Source organism: Dryobates pubescens, chromosome 19 (assembly GCF_014839835.1).
Source record: "Dryobates pubescens isolate bDryPub1 chromosome 19, bDryPub1.pri, whole genome shotgun sequence".
Lineage (NCBI taxonomy): Eukaryota > Metazoa > Chordata > Aves > Piciformes > Picidae > Dryobates > Dryobates pubescens.
In genome coordinates, this window is record NC_071630.1 from 9,668,077 (window position 1) to 9,686,668 (window position 18,592).

Sequence of the window (18,592 nt, forward strand, 5' to 3'; positions counted from 1 at the left end):
AACGTGAAAATCCTTGGCCTTGTTTTCTGTTTCTGAGATCTCAGTTTGATAGAAGTAGCAGGAGAAAGGCATTGCTCTCACTTTGGGAAATGGAAATGAATAGGTGAAAACCAGACAAGATGTTAACAGAACATTTTTATCTTTTATTTTTTTTAATGGTGAAGTTTAAAGATCTGTATCAGGTAGAGTGGTTAGGTTATTTTAAGCTTTCATTGCCCTTGCCTTAGGAAAAGACCTCCTTTCTGGGTTACATTGGGGCAGGTTCCTCCCGTAAGATGTGTCTGCAGCAGTGGCAGCTGATCACCCTCTGTGCTCTGCATTGGCTTCACATGAATCACTTTAAATCTGGGACCTGCATATCTGTGTCAGCACAGCACTTTGTCCAGCCAGGAAAGGCTCTCGGCAACATGCTGAGATAGATGCCAGCCTGGATGGGAGCTGCTGCTTTGAGCTGCTCTGCCCTCATCTAGCCATATGCCTGCTTGGTTTGCATACCCATGGATTTCTCCTGCACTGCCAAAACAGGCTTTTTTAGGGAGACAGAACTCGAGCCAATTAATGGCCTAGTGGTGAAATTTGAGTAGAAATTAGATAGTTATTTTCTGTCTTGCTTTAGCTATGTCAGAACCAGCTCTAAATTTTCCCCTCTAGACTTGAATGCTATCCTATGCAAACTAATATTAGGTCTGAAGATAGAGGGGTGTCAAAACCAGCTGAATAAACAGGTCGACTTCTTATTGTGTACTTAGGTCTCAGCTCTAAAGAGGAGTAAATACAATTGCTGGAGTGTGTTGCTTCTCAGGAATGCTGAACTGCTGGCCAACAGGGATTCTCAGTTTTGTCCTGGTAAATTGCTCCTCTGCATTATTCCAGGGGTGACCTTGTGACTAATTCTTTGCAATTTGGGACTTACAGGTCATGGTAATCCCTAGTTTCACTGCATTACAGTTTCTCATCTATAGTTGTGATAATGTAGAGCGGCAGCAAAATTAGTCTCTTGGTTAGGTTCCTAGCTGCAGAAAAATCTGTTTTCAGGAGATCTCTTATGAAGACAGGACAAGATTGGTAGTCTTTCCCAGGAGTGTAATTATCCTCCTTGCATGATGCATTGGGTGTGAAAACTGAACTCTGGGAATTGACACATGCTAAGTGCCTTGTTAAGCTGCTGTCACGGGGCCCAGTTCTGCATTACGGACACTGTGAGGATTCTGGGTGTCAGAAGATCTAGATGAGCCTGAAGGAGCAAAAGGGGTCTAGGTGTTGTTTTAAATTTCTTTCTTCTTGTACAGTTTTGTCCTTGCATTTATTCCTCCCAATAAAATTAGTGTTGAGTGCCTCCTAGTATACATAATGTATTAGAGGATTATGAAACTGCTGCCAATATCCACACCCCCACCCCGAAACAGTACGTTACAAATGTCATGGCCTGTATTGTCTGCCCTAGCTCTTGCTGTAAGTCACATGTTCATCTTGTCTGTCATACCTCCTTATCTTTTTCCCCCCAGGATAATGATTGTTTCAAAATGAGACAAAAAGTATCAGAAAACAGTGCTAGTGAAAATACGCTTGTCCTCATTCAGAAGCCATTGCATCACAGCTGTTTACCACTGCCTGCTCTCTGCTGTATAAATACTGTAGTATTTAAGATGGCAATACTAGAGGAGGCTGTGTGACCAGATGCAAGGTCCATCAAGGACAATGAAACTGTTGTTAGTGACTTGCACCGGTGAGGTGGGCAGTGGTTTCTGTAGTACCCCAGCGATCTCTGATCCTCTGGAGGAGCTAGCCACAGGATCAGAAAACTGAAGGCTGCAAGACTTGGTTCAGCAGCGCAGCCCTTGTGCAAAGGAGAAAGCAAACAAGCAAATTGCAGAGCTTTGGTGGCATTTTGGTAGGCCAAAGAGTTGCAGGAGGTTTGAGGTTTTGTGCTGATGTGGCACAATAAGATGCAGTATAAAAACATGGAACAAAGTGATGGGACTGTTGCAGATGGAAACGCTGCTCTGAAATCTGGTATCTCCCTGTGAGAAACTGGAACATCCAGAGCTCCAAAGCTCAGTGATCTGAAGATGGAAATACCCTGCTTTTCTGAATGCCTTTTAAGATGCTTGCAAGCATCACATCAGTATCCAGTATCTGTGCCTCTCCCTAAGGCTCTGCAGCTGCCTTCTGACACAAACATGTTCCTTGAGCCGTGCACATCTCTCTTGCTGACGACATTGATGATGCAGGTGCACAAGAAAGAGAAGCCAATTTCAAAGCCATTTATGGTGCTGAAGTGCTAGAAACTCAGTAAAATAATACATTTGCCAAGGAGTAAAAAGTGAAACAGGTAGGTAAATGTCCATTTGGAAGGTTCTGCTGACTGGTGAGAAGGGAGGAGGGCAGGAAAAGCTGAGGGTGCCCACTGCTAGCAGTGCAGAGTAATAAGGGATGACGTGGCTTTTTAATCCGGTTTGCATATCTGGGAAGAAATAATTGCTTTGTGTGCTGCTCAGGGCTACCTAAGCTTCCTGGCATTTCCTGCAAAGTAGAAAGGGAATAGATTATCTTTCAGAGATTATTTTTTGTTCGTGGTTACTACAATGTGTAGCCTAAATAGCTACTTAATACCAAATTGAGATGGTTTCTGAGGTGGCAGGTTCTTCCAATCAGAATTCTCACATGCCTGAAATCACTGGCATATGTTTTGCAGCCTTGCAGATGAGGCAGCATCCTGTTTTCCTGGTAAATGACCAGCTCTCTCATGCTTGAGTGGGATCTGAAGGGTGTAGTGTCAGTGTGGGGTTTTCTGCACAGCAGGTATGCTGCCTGGCTATTCTCCATGATGGCCTTGCACACAGCTTTCCCTTTGGCAGACCTGGTCAAAGTGCAGTGACGATAAGATTGTGCTTTTTTTTCCTACACACTATATCTCTTCTCTGCAGTGGCAAAGTCATTTATTCCCACCACAGGCTGAGGGCTGGTGGATGCCAAGGACTAAACACAGCTATCATGTGTGGAATATAGAGTGTATGAATGTTAAAGGTATTAGGAACCAGGATCAGTTGAGCTTGTGTCAGAGGCACTCAGTAATGGTAGATTGCTGCACAGAAGCACACAGCAAAGACCATGCCTAGGTGGCAGTTTTAATGTCAGAGTGCTTTGTGTCTTCTGCTTTCTATTTGATGTAAGCTAAACTTCACAGGCATACAGTGCCTGCTGTAGTTTATTTAATACTATTTCCCTGTCCTTACACTGCAGTACAGTTAGTCCACTGAAGGTTTTGGAAAGTGTGAAGTGTATATGATACACATATTTCTGTTTTTCATCTAGTAATCTGCTGTTTTGTTTTGTTTTCAAATGGAATGATTTTGCCGACTCCGGCTCGTGCTGCATAGCCTCAGATACAGGAGCACATCAAACTCACACCCCTCTGGAAACTGTAGCTTGTGCCAGAACACAGATCCTGACGTCCACACAGTGTCCATGTTGATCATTTGCTGCTCTGGAAAAGAGGGCCATAAATGCTGCAGCAGGCAGCAGTGAAGTCCTGAAAGAGGAGGAGGTAGTTGTGCCTAAACATGTTTGAAACCTTCCTTCTGATGGTGAGTCAGAGGCTTGTCGAAGTGCTGTAGATCAAGCAGGGTGACTGGCTCCTCCCTGATTGAGTCCAGCAGCTTTGATGTGAAGATTTTTTTTCTCCCTCGTTCTTCATAAGAATTTAAAGCAGTTTGGGAGGGTTTGTAACCCTCTCCAACCCTGCACTTAGGGCAGATCTTTCTTGTATGTGTGGGACAACTGTTGTACTGAAGTCGTCGAAGCTTTTCCTCCTGTCCAACACCAGGAGGAAGAGATGTTGTGTGACTTCTGCTTGAAAAAACCAAACCCAGCCCAAGAACAAACCCACTCCAATGCCCATGGACAACATCTTTTTTTTTTTTTTTTTTAAGTATTTCTTCTTCTGGGGAGATGTTGAATGTGATTTGCAGCCCGACATTGCAGCTGTGTCTCTACCAACACATTTTGCAAGTAGGGAGTGGCCTGTGCTCCTGCTCGAAACGTATCTGCAGTCATAGTGAAATTCCGCATAGCCAAAGCAACATTAAAAACAAACCCCGGCCTGGCTCCGGCGCGAAAAATACGGAACAGCAGTTGCTGTGTGCAGGATGAAAGCTGATGGTTTGCCAACCTGAAGTGTAAAGCTGGTGCTGGAACTGGGGCCTGAAGAATGGGAGTGTTTGCCAAAAGGAAATGGAAGCAGGGATGGAGGGTTTCGGGGAATGCATCAAAGTCGGCCGTGCCAAAAAGCGCCTCCCCTGTGGACAGGTCTGATTACGCCAGTAGCTGCCTTAGCCTGTGCAGAGTGCAGCTGGAGCCATGCTGGGGCTTTTGCGTTTTCTAGCTGGGAAAGTGGCATCTCGAGTGCATGGCTGAGGGAGACTTGAGTTTGAATGGGCCAGCTGTGCTCCTTTATGCAGGGATTTGAGAGAGAGGCAAAACCAAAGTCCAGCAAAACCCAAACCCCCTCAAAAACAAAGCCCAGTTACCCTGCTTGATAGTGGGATGGTCTGCCAAAGATGACCTCTTGCCTTCTGTCACGAGCCCACTGCTATGTTGCCCACTTAGGGGGCTAGAAGAAAGTCACAATTTTTTAATTGCTTTGAGGTTTTAGAGGTGCACTCACTGTGTTTGCATGCAGGTTTGTCTTCAGTGGAACATACACATTTAAGATCTGCTTGCCCAGTGGTTTTAATTTTGTTTTCTTTTTTTGCCTTGGAGGGAGTAGCCTTCCTTTCCTATCCTCTCATCCCCTCTTGTTGCTGAAGAATATCTTTGCAGTAGTCTTGAGCACCCACAAGAAGGGTGCACAGCTGTGTGCAAGGAAGGTGGAGATACATAATACACTTCAGGAGCAAGCTCTAAAGTGCATTGATGTCACAGCTGCCTAGTGTCATGCTGGGAGGTGAGTGAGGAGGCTGCTCTGTGAGCTCCCTGGTCCCAATTCCACTTTGCACTTCTCTTGATCCAAGCAGAAATGTCTTTTGTCCTCCTAAAAATGTTGTTTATTTCAGCATTCTTTTACTTTGCCAGTGGTACTGTCCCAGTGGTGCCTGAGCAAAGGACAAACTTTGTGCCTGTGGGAAGTATCTGTGTGGTTGTTCCAGCTTGTGCATTTGTAACAGCTGAACCCACGTCACCACTTGCTGAACCCACTGAACTCTCAGCTCTGATACAGTGCTGATCTGAGAGTTTGTGGGTTCTTGCTAGGATTAGCTGAGTTCTGGAGCAAGGTGGTAGACACTGGTCAGAAAAAAAAAACAGGTTAATTAATGTAGACTGGAAAAGAGTGGGATGGGAAGATATTGCACAACGATAGGTTATCAACATTCATCTTGCTTGTTGTGGCTCCAGTGCATGTTGATGGTGCTTTTATTTCGTGGTGCTATGACCTAGCAGTGAGCCTAGAGGCCTGAGAATCAGAAGACCTCAGTTCTTCTCTGGACCTGAGGCACCATATGGCCTCAAGGAAATCACCTTGGTTTTCTTGCTCTCTTTCTTCTTCTTGCTTTTAATCCTCAAGACTGTGAGCTGCTCAGGTTGGAGGCTGCTACTTGATACATTTATTCAGAGCATAGATTCCTGGGTGCCCAGCTCAGTGCAGTAAATAATGGCAATTTCATCAAGATCTTTTTTATATGAATTGGCAAAAACTGAAGGTTTATTTAGAGCTTAACCTAATGAGAATCGGGAACTCTCTGCCTTGTCATATTTCCTTTCAGTTCTCTGGCCTATGGCAAGCAGCTTGTGGGCAAGTGAGCCTCAACCAAAGCAACTGTATTCAGAGAAGCATACAAAGCAGAGAAGTTGATGCACTTCAGCATTTAGCACTGGGTAAAATGAAAGCATGGTAGAGTGGAAAAATCTGCTGCTGCTGTTTTGTAACTGTTTAGAGAGCTGCACCCCAATCTTTGTATGCAAAACCTTCAGAAGGTCATGAAGAGTTTGATTACTGCAGCATGAGCAGACTGAGATCCACAATTGGGAAATGTTTCTATGATTTTGGCCTGGCACAGACCTTTTAGCCTAGAATGGAACTTTTTATGGACTTAAACTTTTCAGCTAAGGTTGGGGGGTTTTTGTTTGGTTGTTGTTGGTTTTTTGTTTGTTTGTTTGTTTGTTTTAATTTAACATTATTAAATGAACATAGTGCAGAAGGCTTCCAGTGGATCCACAGAATGATTTAAGCCCATCTCTGGCTATCAGGGAAGCTTGTTAGCATCGAGTTATTCTTACGTATTATTCAGAATGCTGTGATGTTAAGTGGTGCCTGCTAGTGTTTAAAGCAGCATATGGATCAGGCTGAGTTCTGGGGATGCCATGCCATCTTTTTTTCTTCATGAAGGTAATGAGTTAATAGACAAAATGCCAGCAGATGGTGCTCAAGAATACATGGTACAGCTCCTGGACTTTGTAGGACAAACCAAGCGTGTGTGTTGAACGTAGAAAGCAACTCTTCCTCTTTCTTGTTAAACAGGGTTTTAACAAAATGTTCTAAATGCAGTGGAGAAAACCATTCTGGTGTCTGTCTGCGTTTTTTCCCCTTTGTATATCCACACCTAGCAAGAGGCGCCTCCATTTTACATAAGCACCATCAACACGAAGCTGTAACACTAGCTTGGCTCAGCCATCCCCGCAATGAGCTGGGGAGGACCTCTGTGCGGGAGGTTGACCTTTTCCCTTTTGCTGGAACTGCCCTCGTTGCTCAGCAAGAAATAAACAATTGCTGGCACACACAGCCCTCAAAGTCAGTGTACGTTCCTGCAGTAGCTCCAGTTTCTCCAATAAAGAAGTGATTAGTTGTGTGCCGTTGCGCGGTAAAGGGCTGAAGAGCAGAGAGCTAGAATTTAACGAGCTATTCTGGATGATGATTGGCAATTAATTTTTTTAATGCAATGGAGATAGTATTTGCCAATGGGAAGACAAGTTCCCAGGAGTACAGAACATTTCCTGACCATGAAGGACAGGGACAAACAGGGATGAAATGTGGTCATCAAGAAGGCTAACTTCATCTTTCCCTTTTTGGATCAGCTGCGCCGGCTGCTTTAAGATGTTCCTGACATGAAAGAGCTTGCTAGGGCTGAAAAAGGCAGTTGTTCCATGCTGTCTCATTTTGTGCATTAGAGTCTATTTTTCTTAGATGTTAACTACATCATGATTATCATCCTTGTCCAAGGAAGTGGTGTATGAGCAAGGGCTGCAGGATGAGGCCATTATAGGATAGAAAAACATATGAAGATGTGACTCAAAAAAGGCTAAAATTTCCTAGGCTCTCCTGAACTTTCTGTTCACAAAAGGGCTCAAGAGCTTTTAAGCTGATGGGAAAGCCCACTGCTTTCAGTCACATTGACTTGCTTAAGAACACTGGGAAAGTAATTTTTCACATATGAACTCCAATTTGTCCTCCTCTAAAATAGCACCGAGACTTAGGTCTTTCGGTTTCTGCAAGACTTAATTAATTAGAGTGATTTGAGAATGAAGGATGCCCTGTCAGTGTCACCTATTCCCAATGCTGCTGCTTCTGGGTACTTAATAAATTCTGTGGTTTTGCTTTTAAAGTCAGCATAGCAAGATTTCAGCGTGCTGCTGGCCATGTGGTTCTGGCTGGTCAGTAACCAGGAGGGTCAAATTCCAAGCTGGCATGTGTTATTTTCACTCACATAAATTGTCAGGGGGGCTGCTGCTTTTAGTGAAATCCCACTGAAACTGGATTCCTGCTCCAGTATTTTTCTTGTACGTGCTGTTAATGATGAATGTTGTGTGAGCATTTTCAGCAACTGAAGGCATCTTTTACACCTCCAGGCAGAGGGGAGCGAACTCCTCGCACGTGTTGACGTGCCTGTGCTCCCCTACGGGTCTTTACCAGGCAGCTTTGCTTTTAAGCTCGTGAGTGATTGTTTCTCCTTGCTCTGGAGTCAGCGCAGGTAGAATAGAGCAGATGGCTAAGTGCTTGCTGATACACAGAAAATTGGCTTCTGTTACCCACTGATAGGTTTCAAGCTTTAATTGAGGCTTTCAGCAAGGCGCTCAACAGTGAAAAGCATTCTGCTGAGAAAAACAGCAGCGTAACCATGGGCAAAGGTTCAGGACAGCAGAGTTCAACCCTCTTGGGGATGGCTCCTCTATTTCTTTATTTATTTCCCCGCTGCTTTCCCACCATCATCAAGACTTCTGTAATGTTGCCTGCAGATTGCAGCTCAGTCTATCAGGGCAGTGCGATCCTCTGGGCTGAAACTGTGGAGCAGAGACTGGTAAATTTGAAGTTAGTGCTCCTGGCAGGCTCAGCGCATCTGCAAAGGTAGTTGTCCCCTGATGCTCCCTTTTAGTGGCTGTTTGCCTGATCTGAGCAGCAGCTATTGTAGGTTTCCCTTGCATAGCAGGGAGTACAGCTCCTGCTGTTTTTTTCCCTTATGTACGTCAGCATCATCAGAATTTTAATTTTTAATGGACATCTCTAAAAGGGAGAGGAAACCTCCCTTACTCCTCCCTCCCCCCAAGCAAGAGTGGATCTGACAGCGGAACAAAGATGTTTGTGGTAGGGCTGTCTGAGCAGCGTCCTGTTGGGCAAGAGGGTTTCCTTCAGCAGCTGTCCCCTAGGCTGAAGGAGCTGCTCTCCAGAACTGCGCTGTAACTCTCCCAAGTAAAGGGCAGCCCAGAGCAGGCAGGGATTCAATAACCCAGTGGTCTAGCTCTCATCTTTCCCCTGCCCCCAGTTCTTACTGGGCTTTGAATTGTGCTTTGAATCTTATTCCATCATTGTACAGGAGTAAGGAATACATTTCAGCATGGAAATGTATCTATTGAGTTGGCTTTGTTTGGTGCCCTCAGTCAGTCAGGAAGGAGATGCTTCAAATTACAGAGCTGGCTGGTTGGCTTTGAAGTTTAGAGTTTATTTAGTGCTGGAGTGGGTCTAACAGAAAGGCCATAAAAGAGGCACTTCATGAATAAGAGAAATTAAACTCTATGAGGAAACTCAAGTTTCCTAAAGAGGCTGAGGAATCTCTGATTATGGTGTGAGCTTAAAAAAAGCTGGTGGACCCTCTCTGCCCCAAGGGGCTCAGAAGTACAAAGATTTTTGCTCAGTTCTGAAATCCCAGACAGATTTGATGGTGTCCACAACCTGTGTTTTTTAAGTTCCTTTATCTTTTCAGTGCCTTGAAATACACTGAAAAGTGTGAACTACTGCTAGTGTGCTTTTGTACCTGCATGGCTTTAATTAAAAAGATAATTGGATTGCTTCATCAGCCTTTACATGTCAGCACTGTGCCACCCTCTTCTCCCCTCTCTGACGACACTGACAAACCCAAGGCAGCTGAAATCTGTGTTTTTCTGTATTGTTCTCTTCTCCTGTGTTTCAGATAGGGGTACAGAGGTGACTGTTCTGTGTTGAGCATTAGATCTGGTGCCACAGTGGGAAGGAAACAGCTCATAAGCAGAGAGCCAGCCTGTTCAGATGGTTCCTGCAGGGCTGTCCACTGCGAGCTGAGAGGGAAATGCCCTGTAGAAGCAAAGCTCCAAAACAAAATAAACCAAGCAGAGCAGACTGACCCTTTGGAAAGTCCTCTGCCTTTATTACACTGACAACGTATAGCCCAATATCTGCAAGCTGCATGACATGGGCAGTGGAAGTGCTGCCAAGGAATGCAAGATCCATTTTTAGTGCAAAACACCAATGTTTTCATGCACACAGGGAAGTGCCCAGCCTGAGCTGGTTAATGAACCTGAGCATCTATCAGACTTCTTAACATCCCTTTCACCAGAGGACCAGACTCTCTCAGAGAGCAGTGGTAGGGTGTGTGGACTAAACAACACCCCAGGGTCCTGGCAGTGGCTCTTCATCAGCCAGGAAATCTGCTTCCTGGCCAGCTCCAGTGCTGCCTGCTTTGGCAAGCCTCTCCTGGTCCTAGTGCATGCTCCATGTTGGTTTTGGGAGTGGCGTTTTATCGCTCGTCATCGTTTCCTTCAACTTCTAGAGTTTCATCAAGCCACCTCTGGGAATTTGGGAGGGTGGGTTTTCTCTAAAGAATACTATTTATAATGCTAAGCAGCCTCTGCTCCAGTCATTTGTGGCAACATGGCTGCCGAGGAGGTAAGGATTGTCTTTTGCTTACCAGCTGGTCTGTGCACAGGGCGATTGCTGAAGCAGCTTGAGCACGGCCAGAAGTACAGCAGGGGCATGCAGGGGCCTGGAGCAGCTGGGATTAGGCAGTGAGGAATGCTTTGCTTGAGAGGAAATGCTGTTGCCTGGAAGACTTGCAGACTTTATGAGCTAGTTTCTGTTACGACTGTAAGGTGATGGCGTGATTTCTCAGCATCCTTCAAGACAGAAAAAAACCCACCTGTGGCTCTACTGAAATACTGCACTTTGATGAAATGGAATTTAATTAATACTGAATGTGAATTCACCACTTAGCAATGTCCAGTAAAGTACCTGTAGAATGATGTTTTGATGGCCTTTCTCTCTCTCTCTCCTTTCTTAATGACTAAGTAAGTCCTGTGAAAAGAACCTACAGCTTTGGAAACAGTACAATAACAGGCATCAGTTATTAGTCTGAGAAACAAGGTGTTTGCAAGAGGAAAGGATTGGAAGAAAGCTGCTGTAGAGCTTAAAAATATATTTTGAGGTGAGAAAAGAGAGTCACAGTTTTCATTGCTTCCACAGAAGAAATTGATTTGGGCATACGAGGTTTTCTTTTCCATGTAAATGTTTTGAAGTACAGCCTTGCAACAAACAGAAAACACAGAACTCAAAATACAAAGGAGCCCACTTGACAGTTACTTGTAGGAGGTATATATCCAGACAAGGGCTGTTTCAAGGGCTTTGTAGCAATGTCAGTGTGACCCTTTCATTTTTTCTTGCAGAAAAAGATTTACAAGTACAAGAAGGTGCTCAGTAACCCCAGCCGCTGGGAGGTGGTTTTGAAGGAGATCAGGACGCTGGTGGACATGGCACTGACGTCTCCACTTCAGGATGACTCCATTCACCAAGCACCACTGGAGATTGTCTCAAAACTGCTCTCAGAGGTATGACCTCAGCAGTGCTCCTGAAAAAACACTTAGTTTCACCTTTAGATGAAAGACAAACAGTTAAAAGTTTGTGAGTGTGTTTTATTTTAACTTGGGCTGTCAAAATTCTGCCTTTGAGTCTGCTCTTGACTTCTGCTGACTTGAATGGAATTTGTACTTGCTGGAGAGAAGGAGAATTTGACCCTTGTTAGGTAGGTCTCTAGAAACAAAACACATTTCTCTTGAGGCTTTTTTTGTTGTTGCTGAATATTTATGGTAAATTTATTATGGGTCTGATTGAAATCTGATTTCAAGTCAGTGTTAAAACTCCCCTTGACTTTCATTCCTTTGCCTTTGTTTCCACAACCAATAATTCTTGTAGCAGTATTTGGATACCAATAAATTCATTGTGCAGCTATTTTATTAGTACCAGTGCTGACAAAGAAAAATGTTCTCCTTCTTCAGGGGCATCTATCTTTCTTCTGTAGCATCTATTTCAGATTGTTAAAAGGAAATGTAATGCCGAGCAGGTGTTTCATGTCTTAGCTCTGATGTGCAAAGATTTGTGATAAGGATAAAAGTTGCTAGCTGTTTTTCTTGCAGCGGGCAGAGGTATTAGCAGCTCTCAAGTCTGTAAACTGTGGATTGTGCTGCTGAGAAAGCCAAAACCAAACTCTTCAAGTAAATTGATTGCCTTTTACTGGTTCCATGTTTGAAGAAGGAATTTTGGGAAAACTGCAGCAGTTAGTTTATTCCTAACAAATGTGACACAAGAGCACAACAGTCGTTTTGTGAATGTTCATAGAAGCATACAGCCTGTCTTGAGAGAACCTTTTTGAGAGCTATATTGCTGGCTTTAATCTTCCAATGGATGGACACCTTCCCTGACATCCTGATGTTAGTATGCTCAGCTTTTATGGCTGGGGTGACTTGAGCCTGGTGGTGCTGAGAGGAGAAATGGAAGCTCGCACAACTTCTCTAGCAGGCAGCATGCCACATTCTTGAAGAGAATGATTTTCATTTGATGACTTTTATTCTGAATATGAGGAATTGGAGTCTTGAGCCTTTCTGCTTGTGTGTGGTGGTAGCTAAGAGGACAGTGTATGCTGATGTGCCAACTCAAGCTCACTCATTTCTTCTGTTCAACTCTTTCAGAACAACAACTTAACCACTCAAGACCACGAGAGCATTATTGTGGTGAGTATCTCGGTCAAAATCTGAAGACAAACCTGCATTGTTCAATGATACTTCTGTTAATGCTTGCCTCTGTTTCAGTGAAGTAAGGCAGCTATGAAAGCATTTCCACCAATGCTGGTTAACCTAGGCAGGACAAACCCATTTGTTTTGCTGGGTTTTGTGTGGTTTTGTCATTTATATTATTTTTGTTTCATAGATGAGTAACAGTAAGTTTTTCTCATCACCTTATGTGAAACATCACACTATACTGGGGGTCTTCCAGAGTGGCCTCCTTATGAGGCTATACAGTGCAATGTTCATATCTCTAGATGTACTTTTAATAGTCAGAACACCCCACCCACGCCATCATTTCCAAGTGTGCCCTATAAAACCCTTAGTTTCCTCAGGGTCTAATGCTTCCATACACTGCTGATGGTATGTGAGCAAATGACTGTTTTTCTAAGTGTGGTTGTATGCCTGTGTCACTGCAGTTTTAACCTCCTGCTTACTTGACTTAGAAAAATACCCTCTTCAACTTGTTTCTTTTCTGTAGGCTGCATTTATTTAGACATAAGTGAATCAAATAGCAACTCTTTTCCTTGTGCAACAAAATACAAAGTCTTAACAATTAAACAGAGAGGTGGAAATTGGTTCCCCAACACCATAATTTAATTCCTGTCAAACAGTTCCCAGGAGATTTTTCCCAGTAATCTAATCTAGAACCTCACCAACACCTGATTGTATCACACCTCCATGACTCTTTCTGCAAAATGACAAGATGGCATCTACCTGCAGTAGGTGTGAATTGTGGTTAACTGCAGCTTAAGATGCCATTTTAGCTGGAATCAGTCACTGAGATAAGAATTCTGAAGAGGTTTTTACTTTTCTTTAAGGTCTGCTGTAGCTTCTATTTCACTCTAGTGCAGAACAAGAGGACACAGTCTGAAGCTGCACCAGGGGAGGTTTAGGCTGGATGTTAGGAAGAAGTTCTTCATAGAAAGAGTTATTTGCCATTGGAATGGGCTGCCTAGGGAGGTGGTGGAGTCACCATCACTGGAGGTGTTTAGGAAGAGACTTGATGGGGTGCTTGGTGCCATGGTTTAGTTGGTTAGATAGTGTTGGATGACAGATTAGACTCGATGATCTCAAAGGTCTCTTCCAACCTGTTCTGTTCTGTTCTGTTCTGTTCTATTCTAATTCAGGCCACCAGTTACAACTGGTTATTTTAGGGGAAGGATTTTTTAATAAAAGCAGTAAGGTGGCCCTGCTGTAAGCAGGGAGGTTGGACCAGGTGGCCTCCAAAGGTCTTTACAGCCTGTAGTGATTGTGCAGGCTGAGCCATGACCTGCTTGGCAGGGTCTGTGGTGGCCATTCCCTACATTCAGTAAGGACTGGGCTGAAACAATAAAGCTTGTTTTTGTGAGGCTGACAACCAGCCAGATACAGCTCTGATGCAATGATCCCCTGACAGTTACCAGACAGGTATAAACACTTGGGGATTTTGCAGTACATGGCTCCTGTGGTTTGAGAGGTTCTACAGCAAACACCCCAAAAGATGGATTCTAGGAAAGTATTGAGGTCAGGTGTTGGCTGGGGAGTGAGGATAATCTAGTGTCACCAAATGGTGTCTCCTTCTCCATCAGTTCACTGTTGCTGGACCACCATGAAAGGTAGAGTGAACAGCTGCAAAAGGATGACACATGATAATGAACAGAAACTACACAAATGTTATGTGAAAACAAAACAGACATTTGCAGATGTGTTTGAGTTTCTTTACTAAATGCACATTAATCTTGACCTGTTTATGTGGGAAAGTGGCTGTTGTGAAACCTCCTCACTGTGAGCAGACTCAGGGCCTGAAATCCTTAAGGAGACAAGAGGGGAAGCAAAAACCAAAGCAGGTTGCCTTAGTAAAATTCTAGATGCCATCCAGATAAAATATCTGGTGTTCAGTAGCTTAATACAAAATGTCCTAGCTGTGGTCTTTAGAGTCTTCATTTTAAATGGGTACTGGGAATCCCTTTAGCTCAAGGCTGGAAAAGCCCCAAGGCACCATCACAGTTTTCTGGTACCATTTTCTAATTTACAAAGGAAGTAACAAGTTCATGACCCCTAATGTATTTACTGAGCACATTGGTTTGTGTAGCAACAAAGGAGGAATGGTTGATCTCAGCTGTCACAAAGTTAGATGCTTGATTTTGATGAATAAGGTCCTCCAAGGTAAGAACAGGCCTATGTAACTTTTAGTGAGTTATTTGTCACAAAGCTCTTTCATAAAGGATGTGTGTATCTGTGGTGGGTTTCTTTTTGTTTTGTTTTGTTTTGCTTCTTCTATAACTAAAACAGTGAGCCAGAATCAAACCTTGCTGTACTACATCCTAAAATAATTGGTGTGCTCTTGTTTTCATTTAAACCATTATAAAAATTGTCCTCCTTTTGCTGTGTTTTATATATTTAAAGTGATGTAGCTAAAAGCAGAATTTTCCAGGGGATGCATAGCAGAAGTGTGCTTGAGCTCATGTGTGAAATAAACACAGAACACCTCTAATGTCTCTGTTGATGCTTTTGTCCCTTTTCAGAAGTGAGCTTTTTTATTCTTCCCAAGAAAAGTACTTTCCTGGAAAATGCTTACTCCAGTTGAAGTCTTGAATTAAATTTCTCTCTCTCTTTTAAAGGCAATTGCACCTTTGCTGGAAAACAACCATCCTCCTCCTGACCTCTGTGAATTCTTCTGCAAGGTATAAGAACAGCTTTGCTTTCTGAAATCCCATTGTTGTCTATGAGCGTAGCTCTTTGAGGAGCTGGTTGGTTTTGTTCTTCTATCATGTCCAAATTGATTTCAGGTTTTGGTGAGCAACCAGTGAGATTGGAATAGTTAACAGCATTGTTGTGATAAACAGATTCTTGTCATTAGTACATCAGACTTCATAGTCCTAATACTCTATGAATAGAGTTAAAATCTTCAGACTCCCACACCTCAATCTGGGCACAGGAGATGTCCTACTGCATCTTTTGTTTAGCTAATGCAAAAATTATTGGAGTCATTATGTTCACATGAATTAGTAGTGGGATCAACAGCTCAGCCCTAATGGTATTGTGTTGTTGGTAATGGCAGTGGGGAGACTGTAAGAGCCCATCCTCTTTTCTGGTGAATGCATGCTTGTGCTGCACTTTGCAGCTTTTCCATAAACTTCTGAGTACTTTGGCTTGCCCAGCTTCTGAATGTGAAAAGCCTACTTTTCCTTTAGGCCCGTTTGTGTTTCAGTTTCAAGGCTGCTTAAATTTGCTTACTGATGATTGAGTATGTATTTGTCAAACATTCTGGATGCTGCCATTTATTTTCATCCAGAGTTATTCAGCTGCAGCTTCTTCCTACAGAAATTCAGATTTCAGACACTCCTCTGACTATTTCATTTTTATAAGTCAGTTTTAGAAGCATGTCTGGCCTCAGACTCAAGACACTTTTTTGCCTTTGTTCCTCACCCCAGCTAGGCACCTAATTATGTGGAAATGTGTGGAATGGGCTGTGTTTAGTTGCAGGAAGTAAAACAAGTTATGAACTTCCCCTCTTCATAAGTAAATTAGACAAGGCTAATGAGAAGGCTAATGTATCTTCAAAACTGACCATGCCTTGAGCAGGGGGTTGAAACAGATGGGCTCTGAAGGTCCTTCCCAACCTACACTATTCTGAATCATACATTATGATTGTATGTTTCAGCCCGTGATGGGAACGTGACTGGTTGGTACCCTCCAAAATCCATCACAAGTTTTTGGTCTGCATCCCAAAGGACACATTGCCTGTGTCTACATGTCTTTTTTGTCCTCAACTCCTTTACCTTTAAAACTGTCAACCAAATGTAAAAAGTGCTAGAAATGTAATTCTGTGAAATCCCCCAAATACTGCATTCCAGTGAGTTTTTTGAAGACTAGGCAGTAGCAGAAGAAACTCGAGGAGCTCCCATGATAATATTCTATTAGATGCCAGCAAATCCATAGGAGGGAGCAGTGTTACAAGTACCCTGGTCCCAGGGACGTTTAATTTAGCTCTTGGATCTTGTTAATCTTGAGGTAATCCATGCATGGGGTGTGAAGCCAAAGGAAACCTATGATAATTTCTGCAGCTCACAAAATGACTCGTTGCTCGTTACAGCACTGCCGAGAGCGCCCGCGGTCCATGGTTGTGATAGAAGTGTTCACACCGGTGGTACAGAGGATTCTCAAACACAACATGGTGAGTGTGCATGCTGTGGGAACTTGGTTTGGAGAAGCTTTACTGTTCTGTTACCTGCAATGAACAAAGCACAGCAATAACTAAATCTAGCCTCCTAAACCATGAGTGCTGCATGTAATGTGTGTTGCTGTATAAATGCAGAACTAAACAAGTGTTCAGTGGGACTTTCAACAGTGTCTAAGCAGAGCCATGAGGTGATTTTTTTTTTGGCAGTAGTGCCAGCAAGTGCATCTCCAGCTCTCTCCCACCTGGCTCTTGGCTCCTTATTTACTCTGTAGATGTCATGCTTGTAGTTACAATGGTTTAAAATCTACTAACTAACAAAATGAGGTCCTCCGCATTTTTTCTTTAAAACCTCCAGCTCTGGATTGCATTTTTCTGTAGACTCATGTCCAATGAGTTATTACCAAGATTTCCTGGATTTCCTTAGCTTTTCTCCTATTCTTCCTTCTCATTCCAGGAATCTTGTCAATTTTTGATTGTTGTCTCCCAGGCTTTCTCTGTTCTCACTGCTGATCCGTTCCTTGTTAGTAACTCAAACGAATGGATGCGATGATCTCAAAGGTCTCTTCCAACATGGTCTATCCTATCCTGTCCTGTCCTGTCCTATCCTATCCTATCCTATCCTAATGCTAGGAGTCTTCACTGTCAGCTTTGCTTTCTCAACCTTGTAGAGTAGGTTTTGCCCCACTGACTCTGAAGATGTTCTTACATCATCCATATTCCTTTCCTGAGAGATGTCTGGGTGTTTACCAGCCCTCCCATCCTTTGTGGCAAGTGAAGTTTCCTGCCATAGTTTTTAAACTTGCATGTAGAAATTTTACTTCACAATGCTGTGGCAGGGAGTAAGAAGTAAATAAGAAACTGCAGTCAGTTCACTTAGCAGTGATCTCATACCTCTGGAAGCCCACAATCAAATTCTTTGCCCTAACTGATATAATTACAGAGACTGTCCGCTGTCCTGCTGTACCTAGCATGAACGCAGTAGAAATCAGTTTATGTTTATTTTTACAGTAGTAGTATTCTTTAACTCCTTGAGTTTACAGAACTAGGTAGAAAGCCTAGGATGGCAGAAAGGTCCTGTTCCTGGCTCTCTGCCTGCACTCTGCAGACATGTAAACGTTTTTAAATATTCTGTAGTGTTCAGTGAAATATTCTGTAGCTGTTATTCTTGGATTCCAGATGGAATTTTTTAAAGCATCCAGAGCTCTTGAGGGGTCTCAAAATCTAAATGCATAGTGGAATGCTTGTGTTTGGTTAGCTTCAGAGCATTGGAGGTATTTACCATACTTAGCATTTGCAGATTGAAAATCAACATGTCTGTACCGCAGTGTGCAGGCAGGGACTTTATGTTGTCCTCTATTAATTGGAGTGGATTTGGGGCACTTTACTCCTCTCCAGGGACTTCTGTACTGAATAGTCCTTCAGAGAATGTGTGTGTGCGTGTAAATAGAGCTATCCTTCAGGTGGACAGAGTTGTTGGCAGTAAACTTCATAACCTTAGGAGGCCCTATGCATTTCAGTGTGCTTAGGGCAAGAGACCTAGCTGTCTGTCCCCACCTGTGGCACTAATGTGCTCTGTGCACTTTGATAACTTCATGAAAAATTTTGTTACACAGTTTCTCACCTATAAAGTGGGAAAAAAGTATTTCATTTATCTATCATCTTGAAGTCTCAAAAGAACAAAGATAGCTTTTTGTCTTGTTGATACTACTGGTTACTTGCAGGACTTGGAGACTGTTTTATGAGGAGATGTTTGGGGAGTGCTCAGCTCTGGATTTCAACTGGTTGTAGGCTCAGCTTATTTGGATATAAGCACTGTTGTTTAGGTATTTTTATACCAAAAAATACTGATGGTGTGTATTGTTGTGTAGCTGGTAGGGTGGCAGGGCATCATATTCTATTTAGGGAGAGATTTTATTTTAGAGTGGTCACCAATGACATCCTCTTTGTGATCCCTTGGACTTTCAGTCTAGCTTGAGTTAGGACACTTACACAGGCTGAAAAATCTCCTAAACCAGCTGCAGTTGCAGGAAGTGTTCATGCAATGAAATGGCACCAAATGATGCACAAAACACACAGCTCTCATGCCTCTGAACCAAGTGGATTTGCACCTGTCGGAATGAGTTGTTAGAAATG

General features: G+C 43.2%; 1 protein-coding gene across 1 annotated transcript in view; it reads left to right on the forward strand.

Moving 5' to 3' along the window:
- CMIP (c-Maf inducing protein) overlaps positions 1-18,592 on the forward strand; it is a 136,524-nt gene that overhangs the window by 90,198 nt on the left and 27,734 nt on the right. Inside the window, exons 4-7 of the mRNA XM_009901142.2 lie at positions 10,903-11,064; positions 12,202-12,243; positions 14,898-14,960; positions 16,373-16,453. Of these exons, the coding sequence (XP_009899444.1) occupies positions 10,903-11,064; positions 12,202-12,243; positions 14,898-14,960; positions 16,373-16,453 (348 nt within the window). The remainder of the gene's footprint in view (positions 1-10,902; positions 11,065-12,201; positions 12,244-14,897; positions 14,961-16,372; positions 16,454-18,592) is intronic.